We start from the raw sequence: 27,991 nt of genomic DNA, 5'->3' as shown, positions 1-27,991 counted from the left end.
TGCACATTGAATCAGATATTTCCCTTCCACGCGGCTGTGCAATCAATTTTCTGTGGAACAGGGAGCTTCCCTTGGTGACTTTTGTTCCATCACTTGAACTGCTTCCCTGTCTGGTGGATGACTCGAGGTAAAACATTGGTTCCAAATATTCCATCAGCCATAGGCAACAAATGTAACAACATGAATGTAGATGCTTCTTTTGACTAAACTATTAGTTTCAAGTCCTTCTGCAACATAATCTATGCAAAAGGAACGTAATAGAAAAAGCCGTTTTACCCAACTCAATACGAACATAGAAAATAACAATGATCAAGACATGCCTTGTTGTATATAAAAGTATACCAATGACTAATCCTCCGGGCTGCAAGAGTAGGCCATCCCACATTAGAGTCTAATTCACAGTGGTGTGTCAAGTCTTAGGTGGTGGAGCAGCATCCGCTCCAGGGTCTTCATAATGTGCGATGTCAAGGCCACCGGTCTGAAATCCTCTGGTACGGTTTCTTTTGGACAAGGATGGCACCTTCCCCTGACGTAGGCTCATGTTGTATGTGTGCGGGAGGGGCTCTCCCAGCTCAGCAGCACAGGCCTTTAGCATCCTAGCACACACACTGTCTGGTCCAGCGGCTTTGCTGGGTCTCAGCTCCCTGTTGACTTCCTGTCTGGTGATGGTGAGGCGGAGGCGGAGGGGATCCGTGGCATTGTCCATGACCTTGCCCTGGCGACTGAGGATGGGTGTTGAGAGGGGAGCAGGGCAGTTTGGAGACACATTAGCAATGCAGTGAAACCTATTGAAGAACTCGTTCAGCTGGTTTCCTCCGTCTGTGTCCCCATCTGTTGTGCGGCGGGTCTTTCTGCATCCTGTGCTGGTCTTCATCCCCTCCCAGATATCCCTCATATTATTCTGCTGGGGTTTCTGCTCCTTTGGCTCTCGCAGCCTGACCTTGAGTCCCCTTTGTGCTTGCTTCATCCAGGGTATGGTCTGACTTCCGCAGTAGGGGGAGGGGGTGGCTATGTATGCTTCCCTACAGTTGGCATAGAGGGGATCTATTGTCCTGTTCAGCCTGGTGGAGGCAGTTCACAATCTGGTGAAAGTCTTGCAGTGTATTGTCCGGTGAAACATGATTAAAATCCCCAGAAATAAGAAGGACGGCCTGATGGTGTTGTGTCTGCAGCCTGGACACTACGGAGTGGATGACGTCACACGCAGTGTCCGCGTGCGCTCACGGAGTAATGTAAATAATGATGGCGATGGCATGAGAATACTCACTGGGCATGTAAAACGGTCCTGTGATGAGCTGGTGTCTTATCCAGGGTGTACTCCACCTCTCTCCCATAGCCAACTGGGATAGCCCCCCCCCCGTAAAGGCAGATAAGTGGTTGTAGACGAGAAGATTGCGATCCTCTTGTCTATAGCCGAGAATGGTGGATGATGGATGGATAACTTGCATCCTCAAGGCATCGTGGTCAGACCTTAATATCTGCATATTCTTTGTGGGACTAGAGCTGGTGTAGTTCTTCCTGTGATCTGTCTCTTGATGTGTGAACAATGATCTCAGGGAGATTTGAGTGCATTGGCTACTTTAAAGCTATTTGCATTTTTGCTAAATGCAACTTTAGTTTGGGCAGAAAAGGCCTTGGTCATCTTACTCACAAAAAAACTGGTCACACCTTTGCTTTAGCAGGTTTAGAACCTTCCTGGAAATATTTGCATTTCGGAGGGTGGATTGTTCTTTGTAAACTGGTAACTCTGATACTTTAGTCATGTACAAAAACACATCAGTTGCTGGGGTGGCGTGAAGTGGCTTCTGGGCTTTGTCTCTTTAAGAGCATCAGATAAAAACAGATTATGCTGAACTCCTGCCAGAGAGAGAGAACAGCCTGAGGACAAATGACATTAGACAGGCCGAAAATGGAGGAGAGAGGAAGGGGGGAAATGCCGAGGTGTTGTATGAACTGTAAATACCTCTGCGAAGGTATTACAACAAAAGGCGCTCTAATGGTACCTTTAGTTTGGTTTGCACTTGTTTAGAGATACTGATCTTTGAAATGTCTTCCAGGACAGTGCAGGTTACAGTAATGTCTGTGCTGTTAAATGCACTTATATTTAGATTATACATCACTAAGCCTCACATGAATAAAAATCTTAAATCATGATCCTCTCTGTGACCATTAATGCCTCAGTCAGAACAAAGTCATCTTCTCTGGCCGTGTTTGTTGTTTTAACAAGGAATACATGCCAGCTTGTGAAGTTCATAGAGCAGCCTGAAGGTGCTAGTGATGAAAATGAAATGATTGACACTGACGTCTGACCTGGCATCGGGCTCTTTTCAGCAACGACGACACGAGTGAGCTGACAGTACTCTGGGAAAGTGGAAGGGTGACACAAATCGGCGATATCAAGTTGACTGCCCCGTGCAATTTGTATAATTAAGGTGCCTCATCCCACAAAAGGAAACTATAATTTCACCTCCAGTGATGGTCATCGCTTCAACGCCAAATCCTTACTTTCATGACTTGGAGATCCTTGGAGGCAGATGTAAGATTCTTTCTGTTCTCCAGCATTAGTGGACGGTTGTCATCGTGTAGCTGTGTTGTTGTACTCTTTCAGTCACTAAGCATCCATGTCAACTCTGACTGCATCTTCACCGACTGATAATCTGGAGCATAGTATTATGTACCGTAGTTGTGTACTTACAGATATTGTTATTTGGAATGAAATGATGTGATCCAAAAATGTGTGTCAAAACATCCTTTATTTTTTTTCCTCTGTCCTTTCTGACTTTCACCACCAATGACTGATTTTAAACATGTAAGATCTATTATAGTATTCATTTGTATTAGTTCATTCCACACACACTTTACATACAGGCACACCTCAATGTGAAAAGATTACGTAAAGTTGAAATGTCAACACAGAAGCTCCTATATTGGGAGAGATTTACCTGCAAGCTGAAATTAAAGCATCACTTCTTTTGTCTCCTGTATTTTATAGGTACTTTTGCACATTTGCATGTCTATTTCCTCTATCATTGAGGTTTGAGGTTGAGGTTTGGGTCATTGCTTGTTGGTTTCATGTTTGGGATCTTACAAAAAAAAAACTACACTTTTTATCTGTGACATTTTTAAACAATAATTTAAATGTATCATATATACAGGTTTGCAGAGCAACTTCATTTATATTTTAGATCTTCTTTGCCAGTCAGTTTCTCATTTGGTCACCTTATGCCAGTTCAGCACCAGAGTCCGTGATCTGATTCCTTTCACAGGATCACTTTGAACGTTTTTTACTGCAACCTGAACTGCTATCAACATTTGACTGTAACCTTTGCTGTGTGTCTTTGTGTATGTTGCCATGGTAATTGCAGGTTGCTGTCAAGGATGGCAGGAATGAAGGAGCAGCAGTTCACAGAGGAGAAGCCCCTGCTGCCAGAAAAGCAAGCAGTGGACTCGGACATGGTCAGTTCACCTGGTTGATTTACTGCTTATGCTCTCTGTGATAAATATCCTGAGAATCAATGTGCCGTTTAATATGAGCATGATGATCTACTCTGAAACTCATGGACAGATATTGTGTTCATTAGCTGTAATGCTGTAATGTTTTATATTTTGTCCATGTGATTGTTTAGCATTGGAAGGTAAAAAATGAATGAACTCCATCCAGCCCTGACACTTGGATAAATACTCTCTGAATAGATGAAAGCTCATTTGAATGGGGAGTACGATGTAGGACGAAGATGAAAACAGTGGAATAGGCAGTAGGTGGTTACATAAAGACCACATGTTCCAGCTAATTTATCCCCAACCTCAGCAACAGGCTGAGGCTCAATGAAGGCCTCGTGAAAAGTTAAGAGCCATTTGTTGCAGGAATGACAGAACGAGTGGTGCCCTGCCAAATACTGCAAAAGGCACAATTCGTGCCAAAGCCATTCGGATTTTCTCTTTAAAATGTTCCAAAGTTATTTATTATTTGTTTTTTTTTATTCCGACAAAAAAATCAGAACTGCCATTTTATGACAGTTTTTATTATTAGGGCGGGAAGCTAACAGCAACAAAATATTCTGCTGAAATGATTAGTGAGGCAGCAAATGAAGCCAGTCTCTGTGTTAATGATACCTTACTGACCCGGCGTGCCAGAATAAAACTGGAACCCACCCCCAATTGCGCCAGGTGCGGCGATCATGGCGGTGCCACGCGAAAATCCACAAATCAACCTTGACAGGGCTCACCAGTGGAAATCATTTCAGGCAAGAGCCTCATTGAGGGAAGGCCAAGGTTCAAATCTGTCAACAAAGTAAAGGGTGGCTACTTTGAGGAATCTGAAATATAAGATGGATTTAGAGTTCTTCCACAGTTTTGCTTGCTATATAATTCCAGATATCTTGTGTTGCAGTTTGGATGTCTTCAATACAATGTATAAGTATTAAAAAAGAAGAAGCATTAAATTATGAATACAGTGTATATGTAATCAGAACCATATGCATGAAGTGGACCATAGTATTTCTGATATTTTCCTATCTGAATAACCCCCCCACCCCCGTGGTTTACATCATGTCACGGTTCTAGTTCAGAGTTGTATGTCAACATTCTAATACAGCAAGATCTTTGATTCCAACCTGTTTCTCTATTACCATAGAGGAACTTTGAAAAGGATCGTCAACTCCACCTTGCTGCTGATGCAGTATAGATAGCATAAATACTAATAGAATAAATATTAAGATAATGTGCATTTTTCATCCGAAATTGTCTCTTGAGTCATTTCTGTGACCTCGGCGTTGAATAAAGTTAAAGTGGGGGAAAAGCTTGGAAATGATTCCTCAGTTCCTGGATAAGAGGTGAAACATCTTCAAGCTTCAAGTCCAGTTGACTTGATTCAACACGGATCTACCATCAACTGGATGATCAAAAATCCCCACAGATTCATCACTGATGGGCCCTGCATGTTTAAGTTTGCTGTATGTTGCTGCTCTGTCTCCCTAACACAGCAGGCTAAAGGAGAGGAGGCATCAGCGGGGCCACCGTGCCCCATCGGCCCCACGGCCCCTACTCAACCCCCTACCCCCAGCCGCCCCACTCACCGCTGGCATGTCATCGCGCGGCACTGGCTCCGCCAGACTCGCCGTCGAACCAGTGGGGTCCTCCCGGTAACTACCAGAACCACCAGAACAAGCAGAAACCCTCTGACTGCAAATACACTGAGTCACAAACACACAGCCCTCATGGAACACCGCTCTAGTCAGCTGATTGGAAAGCTGGAACAGCCGACGCCTCCAAGTCAACAATAATTGACTATTTACGCAAGTGAAAATAGCATTGCAAAAACAAGTTACATAAGTAAGCTCCGCCCTGAAATCAAATGAATAATAACACATGAATATTTACGCTGTTCAATGTACATATTATGCATCTTTGCATTACTTTTTGACAAGCTTTTGTGCTTTTTTCCCCCCCAGTTGTAATCAATCAGCTCAAAATCTAGGCCAAACTATATATTCACAGTCACAGCAGCGAACAAAGAGCCGAAACATCTCCTCTGTGTCTGCGCACGGCGGCGCTGCTCCCGCCGCTCACTGAGCTCAGCTGCTTCAAGCTCTCTACATGCACCACGATGGGGTTGCAGCTTTAGGAAAGAGAAGAGTGTCACCTGTTGGTCCGACCACCTTACTGTCCTCACTAACGTGTCCCCTCTGATGATCCATTTGCATGAAATCAACAGGGACTCAAGTTGCCCTTTTTAGTTTGAACATTTCATTTCAGATAAGAACAGAATTTTCTGTGTTTCTTCCGCATCACCTCATCAAATGCTGATGTAATGAAACATCAGCATTTTGGAACGATCAGTATTATCTTAATGTGCCACAGGGGCAGCTTTGGGGGGGGGGTGTTGTCTTTCTCCCCTTTTAGGTGTGTCCCTGATCTCACTTAGTTCACTCAGTCGAGTGAGACTCCCATCCTTTCTTTTCCTGCCTTCACTGCTAATGACCTTCAACTTTCTTTATTCTCCAACCTCAATCCACCAATATTCCTGTATGTGCCTGGTTTCCATCTTTAATCCTGTCATATTTTCTTTCAGAAACTCCCACACAAACTCACAAACTACTAGACCTTACTTGTGCATGTTTAACAAGGAAGCAATGTATGACTGTCCTTTTTATTTTTTTCATTTTTTTGGACCAGATTTCCAGATGTATCTTCTCTGAATTTTACAAAGGCAACCAAGCAGGAATACGTTTTTAGTGCTGAAATAACAGGTCAAAATCACTGAACTTTAACTGTTAATGACCAAAAAAATACAAGTGATTTTTTAATGTCTGCTCTAAACCATCATTTCCAGCACATCAGTGTGCACTAAATTATGGCTTACCTCACAGCCAGCGTGTCATCAGTTGGTGCCTCTTAAATTTTAAATCCATTTTGGCAGTCGAGGGAGTCAGACTGGCTTGCAGGATGCTCCCTTTGCCACTGTGGCCAGATGACAAAGATGTAATTTGACTGGCCTGAGGCGTCGGCACGTCTTTGGGCTCATATGCAATGATGCTGGTAGATGGTGTTGAGGTTGCTGGAGTTCAACTGCTGGTCTCTATCTCATCCTATTGTAAACACAGTCTATCTTCACTTTGTTGCTGTTGTTTTGCTCACAGTTTCCCACATGCATTCCAAGTAGGGTACTTTTAACTGTCTTAACAGACAGACTGGAATAACAATAAAGTGTGTATTTGATTGTTTAAGCCACGATAGAATGAATGAAATTGACACTACTCTGTCATCGCTGTCTACTTTCATAAAGAAAAATGGCGATCTCTCATCCTAATGCACAGCACTAAATAGCAGTTAAATTACATTCATTTGGTTGAATCTTACTAGGAAACCCTTGTACATTTATGTATATCAAGGGTAGTACATGTCAGGCTTAACTTGCCTGTGTATGTTATGAGCGTGAATTGCTTTACTAAGATGCTTCTGAGAAACTGTGTGTGGTATGGACTGACAGTGTTCAGCTGGTGCAGCCCTTCTAAAAGACTAGCTGGCTTCAGTTCCAGCCATGGATGCACCCTTTACTACGTGAACAGTGTGTTTGTGATCCTTTTCTATTTTTAATCTTGCTCTTCTTGTCTTCTCTTTCTGCTTGTCTTCCTCTGCAGGAGAGCTGCGAACAGCTGATGCCGGCAGGAGATTGGAAGGTATGAAGTGATGTGTGTGTGTGTGTGTGTGTGTTGCCGTTCTGTTGAGATGGAGTCCTCCTCCATCTGTCCTCCGAAACGAATCGGAATGTCAAATCGTTTGTGTTTTCTCAGTCGATTGCCAATCATCTTTTTTTTTTTTTTTGTCTTCTAGACATGCTTGCTCATGTAAGCAAAGAGAGAGATCAATAAGAGGACAGAAGAGCTAGGCATCTAGGCAGATATAGATGTAGATACAGATAAATCCATGAATTCATTCATTCTATTGAAGACAAGAAGATCATAATCATCTTCAGCCACTTCTCCGAGGTTATAGGTCATGGATCTGCTGCAGCTGAGCCCAGCTGGGTGAGAGACGGGCTTAGACGAGACGCCAGCTCATCCCAGTGCCGCTAGATGTAGATATAGATATAGGTAACGATAGAAAATCATCTATTTCCATATGTTCATCATGTATCACTTCCATGGCCAAAGACAAGCTGGCAATGAAATTCCTGTGTCACAATCAGAATAATTTATTGATCCCAGAGGGAAATGTGTAAATAGTAGTAATGGTAATAAATATATTATTTTATAATCATGAATAGCAATCGCTTCTCAAACTTCAGAACTTGTGACATGACCATACCTTTGTGCATTCTCTTTTGTCATCCTTTTTCGTCCTGTAAAGGTTTCACCAGACTTTGGACTTTACTGGACTTAATTGGCACTTCAAAATTTGTAAATGTTATATCGGGGGACATTAACGTCGAGAGGAGAGTGTGTGAAGTTGTTTTTCTCTTTAAATTCACCCTTTGTCAACCTCTTCTCTTCATAAACATAGAGATGGTGTCTGTCTCACGAACTGAATCAGGGAGCTGATTCCACAATAAAGGAGCTTGATAACTGAAAGCTCCGCCCCCCTATCTGCTCTTGAAAATGTTTGCAACCAACAGCAGGCCTGCATTTTGGGATTGCAGGGCCCGAGTGGGGAAATATGGGATAATGAGCTCTGTAAGGTAAGGAGGGGCCTGGCTGTTGAGGGCATTTAAAGTGAGCAGAAGGATTTTATATTAAATTCATGGCCTAACAGGAAGCCAATGCAGAGACGCCAGAACAGGGGAAATGTGTTCTCTCAGTCTGGTTCCTGTCAAAACACGAGCTGCTGCATTCTGGATCAGCTGAAGATGTTTAATAGAGCTGTTGGGGCAACTGGACAGTAATGAGTTGCAGTAATCCAGCCTGGAAGTTACAAAACTAACCAAACCAAACACATCGAAACCCAGAGGGTACCATTGTGTCCAAACACAATTTTCACTCAGGAAACCCAACTCATATGAAAGCAAATATTGTTCACCAATCTTTAACTGAACCTAAAATGGTAGCTTTTATACCTAAACTTTTTTTCCAAATTCAGATTTATTAGTTGAGATTTAAAATAAATGCCTAAAATATAACTTGTGATGTTGTAAGAAGGGATGTTGTACGAACTTGTGAAATTATTTTTGCATGTTGCCTTTCACACAAATCACAGCTCTGCTGGTTTATTTTAGTCAGACGTGTGTCGATTGTCGGAAAGAATGACATTTTTCACACTTAAACATGACACTTCTAGGTCTCAGAACAGAACACAGCATTTGAAAAGCTGTGCTGCTTTTATTGTGTAGCTGCTTGTGAAGTAAGCATTTAAACAAAGCATAACGAGTAATTGGAATAATGGGCACCTTTTTAAACACATTTTCTGTATCTAGCAAAAGGTGTCAGAGTTAATGTTCTTGACTGTCACTGAAAGCTTATGTTTAACAAGGCGTTTAAAGCCATTCAAAGTGCGACTGGATAAGCTCCGAGGCGGGGAGGGCTTCGAGGATGCAACAGAGGACGAGTTTGAGGCGCTGATAGATGGACGTGCTGCCCTCATGAATGACGACGACGACGATTTTGGAGATGAGAAAAGAATTACTAGCAAAATAAAAAAATTCCGAAAATCAAGACGAGCCCAAGGAGTTATCTGGGATAGCAATAGAGCACCGAGCAGAGTTGATGTGAATGGAAAAGGAAGATGTTGAGGATGGAACTACCAGTGAACAGGGCTAGAGGTTGTCCTAAGAGAAGAGACATAGACGTATTTGGGGAGGATGATGCAAAGGACAGGGTGATGCTATTTGAGAACAAAGACCATCCTCCTTTCTTTCTTCATAAAGAGTTCAATGAGCAGCAAGAGAAATAGAGCTGGAGCCTATCCCAGCAGTCAACGGGCAAGAGGCGGGGTACGCCCTGGACAAAACACCAGTTCATTGCATACATCAAGCGCTTGGATACAAGCAGTCGAAATGAGTTTCCACCACAGGTTGGCTGGGCGCACCCCTAGAAATAGGGTGAGGTGCTCAGTCACCGGGGAGGAACTCAGAGTAGAGCCGCTGCTCCTCCACAGTGAGAGGAGTCAGCACAGGTAGCTGGAGCCTCTTTTTCCGATGCCTCCTGGACACCTCCCTGTCCCACCGAGACTATCTCTCGGCTTGTCTGGGAACGCCTCGGGATTCGCCAGGCAGAGACGGAGGATGTGTCTGGGGTAAAGAAAGTCTGGAAATCTATACATGGCAGGTGTTTTGTTTTACCCTCAAGACTGGAAGATCGCTGGCCAAAACAGACTGGGAATCAGAAACTCATCATAGCTGGAGCAGCGGTGCTGATGGGAGAGAGCCAGTGCCTTCAGACGACACGCAAACCGCTGACCAATCCTGTGCAGGGGAGGGAATTAAATGAGCAAATCATCTCCAGCATTCACACGTACCATGTCCCGTTTGTTGGCTGTAGAGTGTGAGAAGGAGGGGAGGAGGTGGGCTTCTGCTCTGAGAGGGGAGTCTGGGTGGGAGCAGAGCAGAGCAGAGCAGACAAAGACACTGCAGCAGCCTGCAGCATTTACCATCCACCCATCCTACATCGACTCTCACCAGTACGTAGTCAGCTCGAAACAGGAGAGGTCTTGGCTGCTCGACCACCCATCTTCCTCCTCATCCTCTTCCTCGTTGGCTGAGAGAGCACTGTGGAGCCATGCCCGAGTGCTGGGATGGGGTGAGTGCGTTAGTGACGTTCACTGCAGAAGTGCAGCAGTGTGGCAGTGATCATAGAAAATATGTTTTACTCATTACATTCTTTATTCACGATGAGATCTTGCAGTGTCGGCTTGGAATAAACGGGTCATTCTTCTGCTCCGGCTCACTGACGCACTTAAACTCGCTCGATTTGCGACTGTGTGGATCCGCATTCCTCTGCGGTTAAACACGTGATGCCTTCAAACAGATGAACGATGAGCAAAGAAGAACTGACCGTCATTTGGCAACTGTGATTTGTGTTTCTGTTTTCAGTGGCGTAGCTGAGATTTTAGATTGTTTTTTTGCTTCAGCTTGATCAGATCAAATAAACGACACTCCGCTTTAAATGCGTCGATTTAGCATGTCTTATTTTGGGTGTCTGAAGGTCGTCGGGGTTTGTGAAAGGTCTCCTTGAATTCAACAGAATCCAGTCCCTGAAAAACAGACAGAGCAAAAAACTCTGATGCTTTTAGAAAGCTGGTTGGTGATAACATTGATGTTGATGCTGAAATTATAAAGAGATAATCTGGGTGGATTAATTGAGCCACTTGGGGATCAAAGGATTATGCAGAATTTTAGCAATTGGCTTTGAAAAATATTTCTCTTTTAACATTGGTAGTTATTGCAATCTCTGCAAAGTGTGTGTGTGTGTTTGTGTGTGTGTGTGTGTGCGTGCGTGCCTGCCTACAATGCCCAGTTTGCAGTAACTTCCACCTCCTGCCTCCATTTTGATTTGGCTGGCTCTTGAGAAAAAGTGGGTCATGATGTGAATTTTAGAAACACAACGAGCCAAATACTGAGAGATTAGAGCCCTTTAATTTAATACCCGATAATAAAAATACCATGGGGGGGGGACACTTAGAGTAAACCAACAATTAAAGTGAGCATTAATCATTAATCTTTATCTGATTTACGATTTACGAAGAGCAAAAACAAACAGAGAGCTCTGTTGAAGACGTTTCACCGCTCATCCAAAGAGGCTTCTTCAGTTCTAAATGTTCTAAATGACTGGTAGAAAGTCCAGATACTAGTACTCCTGTGAGGGGGAAAATTTCTTCCGTAAATCTGGAGTCAAAAGAACGCTTCAGGCTCGGAATCATCATATTATATAAGATAAGATATATTCTAAAATATTATATTTATCCATAAAAATGTCTTTCCATGTTTGGCATTTTTTTTATCTTGTAATCCCACATTTCCTCCATTTTCCATTCTACGTCAGTGTTTTTTTTTTTCTTTCACATTTCTCAAGTCTTTGTGTTGAATCTAACAAAAACAAATGAGCTAATCTATTTTATTATTATTTTTCAGAAATTAGCTTGGTGTTGATTTACCTGTTTATCCGTTTCAGTCAGTCCATCCATCAATCAAATTTTATTGGTATAGCTCATATTCACAAATGAGAATTTGCCTCTGTTCAAGGTAACAACCCCCAACCTTAGACCCTTGAACCAGATAAGGAAAAACTCTAGAACCACAGATGAGGGATCCGCTCTCCCTTGGACGGGTCGACGTGCAACAGGCGTCACCAGCACAGCGCACAATAGTTGTGCATTTGAACAACTCAGATCCAAATGGAGATATTTGCATATGTCCCGTAAAGGGAAGCCAACCATCCTGCACGGATCAGCTGGTCATGGCGCCGTGAACCGGCTTGTTAAATGATGACTCACTCCCACTGTGTTGGGGACATATTAATGAGTCTTTGCTCGCACTGTGGAACAAATGACTGTGTGTGAACTGCAATCTGTTTCAGCTGCAGAGCTTTTGTGTGTGTTTCACAGGAACATGATATTGAGACCCCCTATGGGATGCTTCACGTGATAATCCGTGGTGCACCCAAAGGAAACAAGCCTGCTATTCTCACCTACCATGATGTGGGACTGAACCGTGAGTATGGTGAAAAAGTGTGCTGGTGTGTGTGTGTGTGTTTGTGTCTGTGCGGCACGACGGTTGTTCCAGGCTTGTCTATAAGGTGTTTATAAACCTGTTAGAAGCTCTGCTCGTTATAATTCTTGCCTGCATTCATTGCCACTAGCATGTGTTGTTGTTGTTGTTGGTTTTTTTTAGGTTAGGTTTTTAGGTTTGTCTTCAATTGTGATAAAAAAAAATAGAAAACAGGTAGAGCAGTGCATTGATGAAATGTGGGTCAGACAAACATCCCCATCCTGCAGAGGCATGTGGGGCGGGGCCAGCAGTCTGCAGTGCTGGTTTACTGGGGGGGGGGGGGGGGGGGGCTCCAGAGGATGGTGTCTCATCCACAGCTCTGCAGAAATAAGGTTCTGTCCTATCGCATTTTTATTGGGCCTCCTCCATTTATTATAGCTCAATATTATTTTTATACTTTTCCATTGTTACAAAATGCAATAGAAAACAACACATTTAAACCCAAAGATCAATAAACATAGACAAAAAGAAAACACGGTGCGATAGGACAAGTAAGAGATTAAAGCAGACGGCAGTCCTACATAATGTAGACCAGATTCTAGCTCAGACTTCGCTGCTGCGGCAGAGGAACAGCCGATCAGTTTTCAGCACCCGTCACGAAATCACTCGGCTGTGGTGAATAATCAGAAGCAGGAAAATGAGGATGAAGAGAAGCAATCTGGAGAAGAAGGGAAAAGGTAGATCGTCTATTTGATTATTTACAGCAGATGGTAGAGTGTTCAGCCAGTCCTTGATTAAAAGCGTACGACGGAAAAGAACAGGACGAAACGGGGCAAATGGAGAGAAAGAGATTGGAAATGTAATGCAGGCGGAATGATTCAAGAAGTGGAATAGAGATAAAAGCGCAGGAAGTAGAGGGATGACAAACAAAGCGGCTTAAAAGAGGGGGGAAAAATATTTTTCAGGGGAAGAAAGTGGGTCGCGGAGTCAGTGGGAGAAAAAACGGATTGATGATTCAGCATCAACGCATGAGAAAGAGGCACCTCCTTCCTCATGTAGTGAGCAGGAGCCAAGTAGAACATGCATTTCATCTCTGACCTGCTTGTCATGCTAATTGTTCTGCTTAATTAGCGTCCCTCACCCAGACACAGAGCTGCATTTTATTTTAGAAATCCTCGAGTCCCTCTTAAAATACATCTTTCATCCAAAGAAGACAAGGAAATAGATTATGTATTTTCTTTAGAATTTAAGTGTAATTCTAGTTCCTTATAATCGCTTTTTATTTCTCCCACTGTGAAAAAGATGAGGAGGAGAAAGTAGGAATTTTTCTTGTCCGTCCATCCAGTAAATTCAAATTGGGCCACAAAGGGTCTCCCCTTCTAACTTTTATATTTCAGATTATTTTATTTCTTGTTTTTTTTGAGTGGATTGTATTTAAATTACAAAATGAATTCAATAAATTATATATTCATTAATTCATTAATTTATTCTCTTCCACTTTGCGGGGAGTTGCTGGAGCCTTCAATAATTTTTTATTTGTTACACTTGAAAGTATTTGTCCACAAAACGTAGCGTTATGATTGGTCCACTAAGTCATGTGGGCGTGTTTTACAGAAAAGTCAGTTACTCGATGGAGAAAATGTTTAATAAAAAGTAACCAGCAACTCTCTTCCAAGCACAGGACAGGTTAACTGTTTTGCATGAAGCATGTTTATTACAAAATGAAAGAACTCACCTGTAAAGAATCTGTTCCACGTGGATGTGAGGGCAAACAAACATGTTTTTATTCAATAGCAAGAATCTGTGCTTCATGTTTTCCATTTGTTTTATTCATTTGTTAAATGAAAAGTTATTCACAGAGTCGTTGAAATTGCCAGTCATCAGACATGAATAATGGTGGGGGGAGGGGGGAGTGACGGTTGCAAGTTTTCCTTCTGGCACGGGATCAGCTATACAGATGCCTTCAAGGTCCTCTGAGTGTGATTTGTGTTTGATGCCTCGATCCCATCCCTCCACCCCCCAACAGACACACTCCTCATGCTACCTCTGCTTACCCCCTCCCCCCCCCCCCCCCTTTTCTCTCCTGCAGACAAGCTGTGCTTCAACACATTCTTCAACAATGAGGACATGCAGGAGATCACCAAGCACTTTGTGATTTGCCATGTCGACGCACCGGGGCAGCAGATTGGAGCGTCACAGTTGCCTCAGGGGTACGAAAAAATACAGAAATAATGGGCCATGAACGAACATACACTTGACAAAAGAAGCACTAATTAATTAATAATTATTGATTAGCGAATATGTGTTTGTTGAAATTGGAAGCCATTATGAGCAGAGGTTCTTTCTTTCCACAGGTACCAGTACCCCACTATGGACCAGCTGGCTGGGATGCTGCCCACTGTGGTGCAACACTTTGGGTTGGTGCTTCTTAAACGAATCCCGTGTTCATTCGCAGAGCTGGCAAAGCTAAAGCTTTTATAAGAGCCTGCAGGGACATCGTGACCTCTTTTTAACCACATACAAGCAAAGACAAATTAAGCAAATACTTTTTTTTTGTTGCTGCAAAATAAACATAAAATAATGAAATTAAAAGTTGTCCCCTTCGTGGTGCAGAGAAATTGCAGCTGTGACTGTTGTAACATATTAAAACACGTGATTTTAGTTCAGTAGAAAGCTGTCTGACTCTGTGGAAACCACAATTTTTCTTTGTGGTGCTTTTTCTTTTGTTTTATGGTTGCAGAGCAGGAAATATCAAGTTAAATTTGTTCCTTGCAAAAAACTAAAAACAAAAGCATCTCATTTTAATCTGGCCAGTAACATAGGCGACAGACACTTGCAGCTTCCAAAGGTTTTGGCAAGAGAATGTCATTATTTGTGTTTCTAGCTCCGATTCTAATGAAATAATCGTATTTTTCAGCTTCAAGAGTATCGTTGGGATCGGAGTTGGAGCTGGTGCTTACATTCTGGCCAAGTTTGCTGTAAATTACATCAATTAATCTCCTCCTCCCAGTGCTTATTGTATTCAAACTGCATCCATGACGAATCGTATATTTCCTCTGCTCGCAGCTCATTTTTCCTGACCTGGTGGAGGGGTTGGTTCTGCTCAACATAGACCCCAATGGCAAAGGCTGGATTGACTGGGCAGCCACCAAGGTATCCCGTCTCCTGCTGCAGACTGAGGTCTTGTGTGGGTTTGCACGCACACTTTGGAGTTCACCCCTTGTTTGCTGACAGAGATCATCTCCCGTCTTTCTCCCAGCTGTCAGGTCTGACCAGCGCTCTGCCAGATACTGTGCTGCCTCACCTTTTCAGCCAGGTAAAATAGTCAAGGAATACATTTGGATACTTTAGACTCGCTTTTCTTTCCTTTCTTTCTTTTTTTTGGTGCAGCTTAACAAAGCTTAAACAAAATCAGAAGTTATAATTACACACGAAGCCTCCGTCATCTGGAATGCAATATAATATTTCGAGGAAGTGGAGTTACTTTTGCATTTGAAGGTGGCTCATCTTGACCCATCACAATCTCATTCTTGCGTCTTTGCAAATGCTCTGGTTTGCGCTGCGTCTCTCTCAGGAGGAGCTGATGAACAACACGGAGCTGGTGCAGAGCTATCGACAACAGATCAACAACAACGTCAACCAGTTCAACCTGCAGCTTTTCTGGAACATGTACAACAGGTGGAGAAAACAATTGACCCACATAGACGCGTATAAAACAACCCACACACTTTATCTTAACTAGTGGCGTGTTCTGTTTTCAAGTCGGAGGGACCTGGAGATGAATCGCAGTGGGATGGCGCTCAACGCCAAGACCCTGAAGTGAGTCTGCAAACACAATATGAAACCTGAGCACCTTGGGAAATGTGTGTGTACTTTTTACTCCATAGAATAGCAATTATGTAATATTTGGTAGTTTGGAATTTACAAGCGAACTGTTTAAATTCATCAATTTATTAAGCAGCAGATTTATATCGATGCTGAAAGTGATGAGGCCGATAAAAAAAATCAAGACCAATTCCTGGGAATATAAATTTTATTATAATTTTTTGTGGGATTGTTAGGGCTACTCTTGCTTTAAAAAAACCCATCAGAGTGGTCTTCTGAGGAGGAAGTTTGTGACTCGCTAAATAATATCAGCCTCAACAGAAAGGCTTCTAGATTCATTTACAACAACGAAAATATTCAAATAATAAACAAGAGGACAAGCTGTCGTTCAACGCAAAGAGCGGCCCAATCCAACCAGCTGCGCTCATTTCTTAAATATAGGAGCACGATGGTCCGGCTAGGAGGAGGGATTTAAAGCAGCAGGAATCGTAGTAAATAATAATACGATACACAATCTGAAACTAAAAATAGAATCATCATTAACTTCAGTTTCCATGAAACATTTTACAAACATACGATCAAACTTGTGCGCACAGTTTAAGGGAAAATTCATTTAAATACTTGCTTTTATTTGTAAAATTGTATTTAACAGGCCCCAAAATTTATATCAAATTAGATTAAAAGGTGAATTTCATTAACAGACACTTTCAAAATCTGAAATGCTCCTGCAGGTGTCCTGTGATGCTGGTGGTGGGGGACAACGCCCCCGCTGAGGAAGGAGTGGTGAGTCCTTCATTGTTCTCTTCTGATTTTGTTCACCAGAAATGAATTATATTTTCAAGGCAGTGTGAAGCCCCCCCCCCCCCACACACACACACACACATCCTCTCAAAGTCTGCATGTCGCTCTCAGTGACTCCTGTCATTCAGTGAAACAGAAACACTCTACAACCCTGCTGAACACACAACATACAATGTTCTGCTGCACTGCTTGTGAACCATTCTAAATGTGTGTGTGTGTGTGTGTTCTCTCCGGGGGCCAGATGGCTTGGCTCTGTCTCACGGTTTCCTAGTTTGAAGCGGCCCAGATATTTATGCTTCTGCACCAGTTAATCTGCTGCCTGTTGGAATTCAAACCAAATCACTCCACCGTCCAGTGGAGAAATGGGGTTGAGGTACATGGAGGGAGGGGCTGTTATAAAACACCGTGCAAGAGAGAAAGATTGAGCGAAATGGAGGGGAAGCCGTGTGTGGAAGCAAGGGATGGAAACATGTGCTGCTTACTGGATGCAGCCGATGGAGGTCATGTTAATATTTTATATCCCCCCCACATGAGCGGTTGGGGCTGCTGCATTTACCCCCCCACTGACATGACTGTGAGATGTTTTATGTGTCTGTTGTTTTCTACAAATTAAACATGTTTGGGCAGTGAAATATGAAATGTGGCTTTTTAAGGATTAAAGATTAAACCCAGAAAGAAGCAGCAGAATGCCAACCCATATTTAATGTGCTTATCTGTGTGTGTGTGTGTGTGTGCGCGCGCGCGCGCCCACTGCGGCTGTACTCAGCCTGCTGGAGTGACTCATCTCTGCAGCACACTGCAGCATCTGGGTCACTCACACAAACATGGAGGGATAAAGTCTCCATGCAAACACGAGACTCTCAGGAGATCACTTTTAGCTCGACATGAAGTTTTGTTTTTCCTTTTTTGTGTTTTTTTGATGTGTCCATTTTGGCTTTTTCTGTTCAACTTGCTGTTTTTTGTCATTAAGGTTGAGTGCAACTCCAAACTGGACCCGACCAACACCACCTTCCTGAAGGTAAAGTCCACAACTTCAATCAGCACTTGGTATATGCAATATATTATAATATAATATAATATTATTTATTATATATATAATATTGGGGCGCAGGTGTTCGTCCTGTGATCGAGAGGTTGGCGGTTTAATTCCCGGCTCCAGCACATGTGTACAATGGCGTAGTGGTCGGAGTTGGAGTTCTTTGGTTAACTCATTGAGTCCCAGTCAATTTCAGCTCCGCTCTATGCCGAGTGCCCCAGTTTTCGCGCATTTTTCCCGCTTTTCCAAGCCCCACAGAATTTTCTTTCCTGTGACCATGCACACACCGAACCTTCCAAATGAATGATTTAAAGTCTCTTCTTCCATCAGAATAATTTGTTTGTTCCTACCAGTTATTGGCCATTGAAGGGAGGCAGATTTAAATGTCAGGGTTGACAGTGAATATAAAAACGTCTTTAGATATGAATGGCACTCAAAGAGTTTATTAATCCACCCGGAATGATAGCAAGCTCCGAATTAGTTTGCTTTACTTCTCGGGTTTTGACAATATCGGTGAGATGGAGGCGCATGGAGTTGCGGAAGATTACTCGGCGCAGGTGATTCACCACGGACGTTTAGAGGAAATTATTTGAATACATTTTAGCTTTCGCCTTGGCTACAGTTAAAACGTTAGTAGTAGCTATAAAGCTCCCGTTCCTCTGCCTGTGTCGCCAACTGGTTGACCGCTCCTTTCCTCTTGCGTTAGATGGCTGACTCCGGTGGACTTCCTCAGCTCACGCAGGTAAGAATCCGAATAGACTGCAAATGCGCTGTCCGTAATTGACACCCTCAGCTCACTGACGTGTTGGTTTCCAGCCTGGCAAGTTGACAGAAGCGTTCAAGTACTTCCTGCAGGGAATGGGCTACAGTAAGTATCCACTCAAAATACACAGTGTCACATTTTGGATTTGTGTCTTTGCTAAGATTTCTTGCAACCATTTAATTCAGCGGCACTGTTTCAGATGATGTGTTTAATGCGGGGGTGGGGGGGCCATGTGTTAATCTTGCACTCTGTCTCCCTTGCCCCGTTCTCTCAGTCGCTTATGTGAAGGATCGGAGGTTGAGTGGAGGGCCAGGTACTTCCTCATCCCTGTTCACCTCTGACCTCTACTTGCTGCCCTGCCAACTTTGGCCTTTTAAACTTTCATTTAATTCGATTTTGTGATGAACACAGTATTTTTGGGCTGTGGAAATTACTTTTACGTTTGCTGTCATTTCTATTATTATTATTATTTAATTCCAAGGACATTAAAACCCATCTTTATTTTACCCCAAAAAATAATTTTTCCTTATTAGGAAAAATATACTGTCCTCACTTTCTCTTCCCTTCATTCCTTTGCCATTGCATTTGCAGTACTGATCTTTGCATGGCCTCCAACTAGACTTGAGCAAAGTTTCTAACAGATGACCTCGTCTCTAGCAGTGTAGATTGCAATAGGTAAATGGTCGACAGAACACTTCATGCAGGTCCTAGAATGAAATGGGAACTGAAGATAAGTAAAACAACAAGCTGCTAAATGACTACAGGCTAACACTCGAATTATCCTCAGGGTTTCTACTGAATATTTTAAACTCTCGTACCACCATAGTGACTAGCTGGTGAATTTAGTGAAGCATTTCGTGGAGGACTGATTCCTATTCACCTGAAATGTGACAACAGTATTGTTCTGTGTGCTGAGGAACAACAGCAGGACCATAATATGATAAATATAATTGCATGTCTAAGTTGCCAAAAACAGAATTCTACTGAGATAACAAATTTTATCACTATCCGTCACCTACAAAAAAAGAAAAAAAGCTGCCAGGTAACAGTCAGAATGTAATTTTTAACCACTAAATGTTGAAAAACAATAATATTATATAATTTGAGGACTCTGTCTCAAGTCGAGAGGCAGTCAATAGAAATATGAAAATTCAGCCAACGCACAATGAATGATTTAGTTCAGTTCCATCACGACGACGCTCTGCTCTTGGAGGGGAGCTCGGATGTCGGCTTTGTTTCCGTGCACGGTGCTGTGCCTCTGGGCAGACGGCAGTCATGAGCAACCGCTGGCTTGTTTGAGCCGCTCAACAATCGTTTCTCACCAGCTACAAAAAAAAACGAGTATCCTTCCTCATTAGCATGGCGTCCCTACATCTTCCCAACATCAATTGAACGCACAGTTTTTCCGACATAACCTCATGCTGAATTCCCCCCCCCCCCCCCCCCCCATTATCCCAGTGCCCTCTGCCAGTATGACCCGCCTGGTTCGCTCCAGGACAGCCTCCCTGACCAGTGCCAGCTCCATGGATGGGTCCCGCTCCCGGGCCTGCACCCATTCTGATAGCGTCGAGGGGGTCGGCGGCGCGGTCACTCACACCATGGAGGTGTCTTGCTAAGAAGCCAGCCAGCCCTGCAGAGAGGGGGGAGGGGGGGTAGAGGGGTGAAAGAGAGAGGCGGTAAGGAATGATGGGTGAAGTTCATGAACTCTCTTCCTTCGTCTGTCTCCTCCTGGTCTCTTTGTCTGCCGTCTTCTTCCCTCTGTCCCATATGTAATACTACTAAAAACCTCTCACCACGCCTGTCACCCGTCACTTAAAGAGATAGGCAACTGTTTCGCTTCTCTAAGTGTCATTCTTGTGTTTGCGGTGTCTCTTTATTCTTTGCCTGAACATTTATAGCCTACAGCCCCCCACAAAACACACACACACACACTCACACACTCGCAGAGCAATATGTGATAATGAGCTGCTGCAGATATTGTGTTTTGAAATTCTGTCAGACAGTGAAAGTGCAGGATTTAGCTGAGAAGCAGAACTTTTTGGGTTCAGCAGAACGACAGGAGTATTTAGCATCAGGATCCTGCAAACAGTGAAGCAACGTTGGACGTCTCTCTCTGGTGTGATTGTTTCTCTCCATGAGTGACAGGTGCGCGTCAAGAGGGGGGGTGTGTCCAGAATTCCACAGACAGCGGAACACAGCTTATTGTAGCCGAGAGTATCTGTAGTTCTTAGAGCAGGAGCGTTCTCATCAGCAACATACTCAAAGTGTCGGCAGGCACAGACGGAGGGTGGGCTTGATGTGGAAGGATAAATTAGCATCAAGCCGGCTTCTTCAGTCAGCCGTTAAAATCCATCACGCACGTCTTTAAATGTTAGTTTTTGAGATGCAAAGCTGGAGTCCATAAACTCTTACTGCAAACAGGAAAATAAGCCCAGGCTCCATTCGCGAGCACAACTGCTCGACTTTCATATCAATGAAATGACCAAATTAGAAGCAACCTTATGACTGAATCCACTCTTGATTTTTTAGCCATCAAATGACCTTCAAATGACTGCTATGAATATATGATGCAGTGCAGCAGCAAGGTGATGCACTGTGATGCTCTTGATCAGTGTGCTGAAGACTAATATAATATATATATATAATGTTGTTATAACAGCAGAACGATTTAGCTGCTTAGTAACACTATAGCTGCTCCGCTGTTATGAGCTGAATAGTCAGTATGCGCTTATTGTAGAGGCCTGAAACTGCAGTAACTGCAGTACTTCCCTTTGGAGTATCAGTGCAGCTTTTAGCTGTGCATCATCACACATTTCAGAGACAATCCAGTGCATGAATATAGGGTATTTAGTAGTGATGTACATGCATGCGAGTGTAATTAGAGTATTCTAGTATCTGAGTAGTGTCTATCGATAGGGCATTCTTCATTACTCGTGGTGAGTTAGATAGAGCCTTGATACACCATCAGTCTGTACCTCCGGTGCATGGATGTGGTTCTGGCCGTAGTCGGCTCTTTTCCGTCTCCAAAAATGACAATCACACTCTGACTCAAACCAAATCAGGCCGGGGGGGGGGGGGGGGCACCGAGGCAGGACCAGGCTGACCCGACTCCCTACCGCCAAAGAACTCTCAGCTTGCCCTCACAACGCTCTGCCCCTTTGTGGATATACCAAAGCTACCACACGCGCACGCACACACACACACACACACACACACACACACACACACACTCGTACAGACACAGCTTCAAACATTTCATATGGAGGCACTGTGGGCTGTAAAGGGGACTAAGCCAAAGACAGAACAAATAAAGATCGCACACACAAGATGGAAGTCGTGAGGTGGTCAGTGTGTGTTTTGATTCACTGCGTAAACGTAATCTTGTTGATAAAGCATGAGTATAGGTTTTGACTTAGCGATGCTGTGTGCTGCTTTCTGCTGGAATGCTGGACCACCTTGTCAGTCGGAGATGGGGGGGGGTCCCTTGTTTTTTTTTTTGGCTCGGCCGTTAGTGTGTTCTCGTACTATCGTCACCCTCTCCTGTTTCCAGTTTTACCCTTTGCTTCCCTTATCCGAAGGGAAATAGCTTCCAATCGCTACGGCGTGCGCTTTCCGGAGGTGGCCTGTAAGGGGCGGGGCTTTTTTGGAGCCATTTGGGCACCAAGTTCAGAATGTAGGACAACCTCCCAGCCACCTAAAAAAAAGAAAAAAAAAAGATTCACAAGGTGCCCCGGCTCTCACAGGCAAACCCAGTCGCACCCTCAAGGGCTATCAGCTGAAGTCACTTTTAAAATGTTGGTAGTGTTAGTTGTGTCTGAGCTCCAGGGGGGGCCCAAGTGGATCCATGGATGATAGTACTATAAAACACAGAGAGAGATTGTGAGCGTGAATGTTCATGAAAAATAATGTGTTTATGTCAAAGTTGTGGAGCTGCCTGTTCGAAAGAGATTATTAGATTGGGAGAGATAAAGAGAAGACGATAAAAGACCGCCTCAGATCCTCGTGGGTGAATTTGATGACGCTCGTGTGCGTTTTCTCGAAGCTACGTTCTCCCATCTACACATTCGTTCCCTCCTACACCACTTCTACACAAACTGCCTAGGGGGGCTCCTGAATGTATTCTTTTCCCTTTTTGGTGTGGTGAACAGTATCGTCAACCTACATCTCTCAGAACCCCCCCACCCCCACCCCACTATGAATTCCTGTTCCCCTTCAAGGTCTATGAGTAGTTCAGGAGCGTTTTTTGAAAGACCTCGGTAAACTGGCGCTGGATCAGTTTGGATAGACCTTGTGTTTCTCCTTGCACTTTGTAGATACATTTTATTTGTAGAGTGGGTTACCCTACCGAACGCTCGAGCACCGCTGTGTTGTGAAGAAATCGTCAATATAATTCTGCTCCCTTCTTTTTTTTTAAGGTTGTAGCCTCCTCTTGGTAGATTACTAGTTCATGTGTACTACTACCATTCTTGTTACTGCCATTATTACTGATTTGTATTGAGCAATAATTGTGTTCTCTCTCATTTGGAGTGTTTCATATTGTGGGAATATTCCATGTGAGTTTGTTTCAATTCACATTAGTAGAACAACTCTTACCTGCTTTGTTGTCAGATGTGTGATGTAAAATTGAAATATATTATGTAAATATATACAAAGTAAACTCTCCTCTGTCTGTGTACTGGTCAAGTAACAAATAAAGACTTCCTGTCAGAACTTGATGAGTCAGGTGAGCCGTTTTTTGAGTGAACCATTTTCTACTTCCAGGCCATCAGATGGAGACAGATGTCATTCCATCCTCATGTGAGTGGGTTTAGAAGTCAATATAAAATACTTCATATACTACTTGTATGTTTGTATTTATCTTTTACGATGTCAGTATTGTGGATAAACTGTGGCAGGAAGGTCTGAACATCTATAAAGCATCTATGCAGATTTGTGTTCTCTAAATAATACCAGCAATTTTGTCCAGTGTGACATTAATGTGAAACTTTCTACAAAAGACATTTAAAGGTCCTATATTATGAAAAACTCACTTTTCCCAAGTTTCTACACCAATAACAGCAAAATAAACCTTTGTAGTTTGCGTCTGTCTGTAATCACCTACTGAAACGCATCTGGAAGAAATCGCTCTCGGCTTGACGTCAAGCCGGGCGAACGTGCACAAGATGTGCGTGCATGTCGCTGTTTCAGCTCTCTCTTCGCAGTCATGGTGACGAGGAAGCTGAGCCGAAAGGCGAAGCTCTTCATTTACCGGTCGGTCTCCGTTCCTACCCTCACCTGTGGTCACGGGCTTTGGGTAGTGACCGAAAGGACAAGGTCGCGGGGACAAGCGACTCAAATGAACTTCCTCCGTAGGGTCGCGGGTCTCCCTCGGGTGAGACCCGCCGTTATCCGTTATTTATTTTTGTGACAATGTTCCGCTGAAAATTGCCAAAAAACCTCACAGTTACCATGGTAGCGCTGCTGCACGCCTGCTTGCTATGAATGTATTTTTGCTTCCGGGTTTAGAGCGTTTCTGGCAGAGCGGTCGAGACAGAGATGGCGGACGCTGTCTTGCAGCATCTGTTTGCTATTTTGACCAAAGACTGGGACAGATATTTCATAGAAGTGTCTGAGAACTGCGTTAACTTGTGGAAAAGGTGTATAATATGGGACCTTTAATATGAAAACACTCCAGCAACTGAGGCAGAAACATTATAATAATGAAGTAAAATTAACTTTTTTTTCTCAGCACTTCCCCAAACAGATCTGTAAGTGATTTATTAACTGAAGAAAGGATCAATGTGAGTTAATCCCCCTCTTTTATGGTGGAATTCTAAAATCTCCATGAAGTCTTAGGTTTCACTGGCATCTTTTCAACCACAGGCGTAGTTCAGCTTAACGAATAAAAACTAGGCTATGAAAGCTATCGTCTGGGGAAGGGAGTGGGCCGACATCAACATGGCTGTTTCACACTCTATATGATTCAAATACACGTGGAACCGAATTTACTTCACAAATTTAACCACGGCTGTTTGGGCCAGCCTTTATTTATCTTTGTCTGTGCTGCTGATCATCTTTTGGTGAAGTCCTCATCTGAAGCTTTTTATGGAAGGCGTTTTCCCTTTCACGAAAACAAAACCTTATAAGACACCATGTTGGCGTTAGCGTAGGCGTGCAGCATCTGGTCTGCCGGGCTGTAGTTCAGGGAGTAAATGTTGGGAGCCATCTTGTTGATGAAGACACCGATGTCGAACCTCTCCACACCCGTCATGGTGTCGAACGAATAGAAGATCTCCTCCGTGGTCTTGTCCACATATCGAGTTGCGTAAAGCACGCCACATACCATAAACGTGTTGGTCACCCCCTGCTTGTAAACTGAGGTGCGCCATGTTCGGCCGAGCTCCAGTGCTTTGCCGTCCTCTATCTTCGACAGCACGAGGTTGCCAAAGTTCTGAGGGGTGGTATAGACCACCCAGACGCCGGACTCATCTGTCAGAAGGTCCAAGTCGGTGAAGTGGTAGCATTCATCAATGTGGCAGAAGTTACTCTTTGAGTTATACCTAAAAACAGAAGAATAAAAATGTACTGACATCAATACGATGGCATCAATTAGTGAAAGCCATAAATGAATGGGGGCAGGAAAAGAAGCAGTGTTGTGTTCAGCGGCGTGTAAATCTGATCTGTGATGATGCACGTCGATGGCTGGAAACCTGAAATCCATCACATCAGTACTTAGTAGGAGGGGGGGGTTGAGTTACAACTAATCAAAGTAGGGACATTAGTGGAAATGTCTGGGGGGGGGGGGGGGCGTTAACAGAAAAAGAGAATCAGGAAGTTAATCTTTTGGGATAGCATGTTGTGCAAATATGTCAGTATTCATCGCAATGATGAAGAGGAGGGTTGGGGTTTGTTTAGTTTCTGAGGCATAACTCAGAAGCTCTATAAGTGTGTATCATAAATACTCTGTACACACAATCAGGCCTCCTTTTCTATCTCAGCCTTCACATTAAAATGCTGCTTTACTAGAAGCAGGGAATTCATTTTGGCATTAGCAGCACGAGGAGCCCTGAAGCGTTGTACCTGGTGCCTTTAGGGAGCTTGAGGTTGGTTACAGTCTTGGCCGTGAGGTTGAATCGACAAACGGCATCTTGGTTGTAACAGTTGTAGTACAAGGCTTCGCCGTACAGCACCGCATTTGGGCCTTGGATGGTGTTGGTGGTTGGATTAGCAGCGTGGATCTGGACATTACCTGCAGGAAAGAGACCGAAAATGTGATAATGAAAAAAAAAGTATTCTTTTCGGTTATATTCTTCAATTTCTTTCATTAAAGAATTAACCATAACTCTCAAATGTACTTGTCATTGGTCAGCGGCGTATGTTTATTTGTTTTTAGTTTTTACCTGTACATGTGATTACTTGTGTAACTAGAATAATATTTAATTCATTGTGTGTGTGGAAATGTTTGATTACCTGGAACGCTCTTCCCAATGATGAGAGAGCTGAGGCTGGTGTAACGGCGGACAAAGTTGGAGAATTTGTTCCCGGAGGTCAACATTACGACCCAGTGCCAGTTCTCCTTCCCCACCTCTGGTTTGGGGTCCCGACCCCAGGCGCCGTACATGTAGGAGCCAGGGTATTCCCCCGCTGTGTAGACCCTGGGCCCACTCACGTTCATGAAATGTCCATGGGGACAGTCGGCTTGTGAAGAGATGAGATAAGGAGAGAAATATTACAAATGTAGACCAGTAAGATTTTTTAAAAAAATGTTTCTGTTGTGGATCACTGATCAGAAATGGACTCCTCCGACGTAAACATTAGCCTGTCTAACCAGAACCTTGGTTGCTTCTTGTAGAAACACACACAGCTCCAGCGTGACCTCTGGACGTACCGCGTACAGGAGGTCGAGTGGGATGGATGCTGGGCTGGAGGCCGTGCTCGCACTGGTCCAGGTCTCTCCTCAAACGCTGATTGTCTTGTTGCCTCTTCACCACCTGCAAGGTGTCGAACATCGCCATCTCCTCCATCTCCGCCCTCAGGTCTTCCAGCTAAGAGACAACAGGAACACACAGTTTCTTTTTCATCACTTATCCTTTACAGCTGTTTGCAACGTACCATTTTGAGCCACAGTCTATTTCAAGCGTTTCATTTGACCTTTTAAAGCCTGCAACATGAAGTAATCGTCAGAACACAAACTAAGGTCTTAATGAAACCTTTTGACAAATTTGTCAAAAGAAATATAGCTTTTTATATAAGTGCTCTAATTTATGTAACTTTTCCAAAATATGAAAAGAAAATCGTGGAAAATGCAGATGCATGCAAGTGTTGACTTGTATCTATCAGCTTTTGGAAAAAAAAAATCAAATATGATACATCTGGCAATAAAGGGCTTGTGTTAATGAGTTTACACACTGTTGTAAATATTCCACGTTATCCATTGTCGCTCCTAACATGTCTTTCGAGTGCAGACGTGCACACCCTGACTCTCTGGGCTGCAGAATTAAGCAGGGTATTAATTTGACATATAATATTTTAGGATAGGGTTAAATAAGACCATATCAGTTGTTCCATATTTGATTAAAATGCACAAAGTAAATCTAACCCTTGCACACAGCTGTTTCTTTGTCTTTACCTGTTTGGTGGTGCCCTCAGTTAGACGCTGGTATCGGAGGGAGGTGCTGTTGAGCCTGTTGAAGAGCTGCGTGATCTCCAGCAGCTCATTCTCCGCCACACGCAGGCTGAGAACTCCATAAAGATCTCCGTCGTCCTCCTTCTCCAGGATTGACACGTCTGCCTCCAGCTGAGGCAGACGACGCTTCAAACCAAGCAGGAGAATTTCCAGCTCTAGAGTCTGCAGAGAGCAGGAACTATAGCATGTTAAAGATGCTTTATGCTTTATTTAGTCGTCTTTATTGCGGCGAGTTACCTGCTGCGGGGTGACGTCGCTGTTGCACGTTGACGCGTCGTCCTCCGCTGTGCTGAGTTTGTCATGTGGGAATATCGTCTCTGAATTCTCAAACTCACACACACACGTATCTTGTGAAGGTGCCTAAAATTATGATTATTAAACAAATCATTAAAAAAAATTAAAGTACAGACTAGATGCCAATGATGAAAGGTATATGTAGCACCTAATGTTTTCTTACCTGTTGAGTGATGCTGAGCAGAGCCCACAGAGGAACGATCACACACAGCATCATGGCGGATCAGAGAGCAGAGAGGAGCGAAGGCGTCCTTGAAGACGATCTCAGTCTGAGTGTCGCAGCAGCTTCTGCATAGTGAACTCTGGCCTGGGAGTGAAATTGTGATGAGTCATGCTTCCCTCTGGATTTCCTCACTTCCTCCTTGTGGTCAGGGTTGCAGCTGCTTCAGAATTTCCCACCTAAAAAAAAAAGAAAAAAGACCATTTAAAAAAATATTTTGACATTAAAATGTTCCTGTTGGACATTGCATA

At 43.5% G+C, this 27,991-nt stretch overlaps 2 protein-coding genes across 2 annotated transcripts; one reads left to right on the top strand and one right to left on the bottom strand.

Annotated features, from left to right (window-relative positions):
* Positions 1-10,208: 10,208 nt before the first annotated feature.
* On the top strand, positions 10,209-20,177 carry ndrg4 (NDRG family member 4). Its single transcript, XM_068739593.1, has 15 exons — positions 10,209-10,229; positions 12,034-12,139; positions 14,226-14,346; positions 14,491-14,553; positions 15,054-15,114; positions 15,203-15,289; positions 15,396-15,452; positions 15,711-15,814; positions 15,899-15,955; positions 16,693-16,744; positions 17,733-17,780; positions 18,505-18,540; positions 18,615-18,666; positions 18,836-18,874; positions 20,020-20,177. The coding sequence occupies exons 1-15, from the start codon at positions 10,209-10,211 to the stop codon at positions 20,175-20,177; spliced, it is 1,062 nt and encodes a 353-aa protein (XP_068595694.1).
* Positions 20,178-24,204: 4,027 nt separating this feature from the next.
* On the bottom strand, positions 24,205-27,737 carry LOC137894192 (olfactomedin-4-like). The gene is made up of 7 exons (XM_068739671.1): positions 27,684-27,737; positions 27,464-27,586; positions 27,170-27,388; positions 26,429-26,585; positions 26,011-26,238; positions 25,621-25,789; positions 24,205-25,100 (listed from the first exon to the last, which is right to left on the bottom strand). The coding sequence occupies exons 1-7, from the start codon at positions 27,735-27,737 to the stop codon at positions 24,665-24,667; spliced, it is 1,386 nt and encodes a 461-aa protein (XP_068595772.1). The 3' UTR covers positions 24,205-24,664.
* Positions 27,738-27,991: the final 254 nt, after the last annotated feature.

The sequence above is a fragment of the Brachionichthys hirsutus genome, chromosome 5 (assembly GCF_040956055.1).
Source record: "Brachionichthys hirsutus isolate HB-005 chromosome 5, CSIRO-AGI_Bhir_v1, whole genome shotgun sequence".
Classification (NCBI taxonomy): domain Eukaryota; kingdom Metazoa; phylum Chordata; class Actinopteri; order Lophiiformes; family Brachionichthyidae; genus Brachionichthys; species Brachionichthys hirsutus.
The sequence above is the reverse complement of the archived record's forward strand: the minus strand, read 5'-3'. Positions and strand labels throughout refer to the sequence as shown.

Bases quoted from the DNA above. Each gene is read 5' to 3' on its own strand.
- ndrg4 (XM_068739593.1), top strand. From the start codon at position 10,209: ATGCCCGAGTGCTGGGATGGG. The intron at 15,453-15,710 runs GTAAAATAGTCA...CGTCTCTCTCAG, and splicing joins TGCCTCACCTTTTCAGCCAG to GAGGAGCTGATGAACAACAC. The intron at 17,781-18,504 runs GTAAAGTCCACA...CTCTTGCGTTAG, and splicing joins CCAACACCACCTTCCTGAAG to ATGGCTGACTCCGGTGGACT.
- LOC137894192 (XM_068739671.1), bottom strand. From the start codon at position 27,737: ATGATGCTGTGTGTGATCGTTCCTCTGTGGGCTCTGCTCAGCATCACT. The intron at 26,239-26,428 runs GTACGTCCAGAG...TCTCTTCACAAG, and splicing joins CACTCGACCTCCTGTACGCG to CCGACTGTCCCCATGGACAT. The intron at 25,101-25,620 runs GTACAACGCTTC...TTCTGTTTTTAG, and splicing joins AAGCTCCCTAAAGGCACCAG to GTATAACTCAAAGAGTAACT.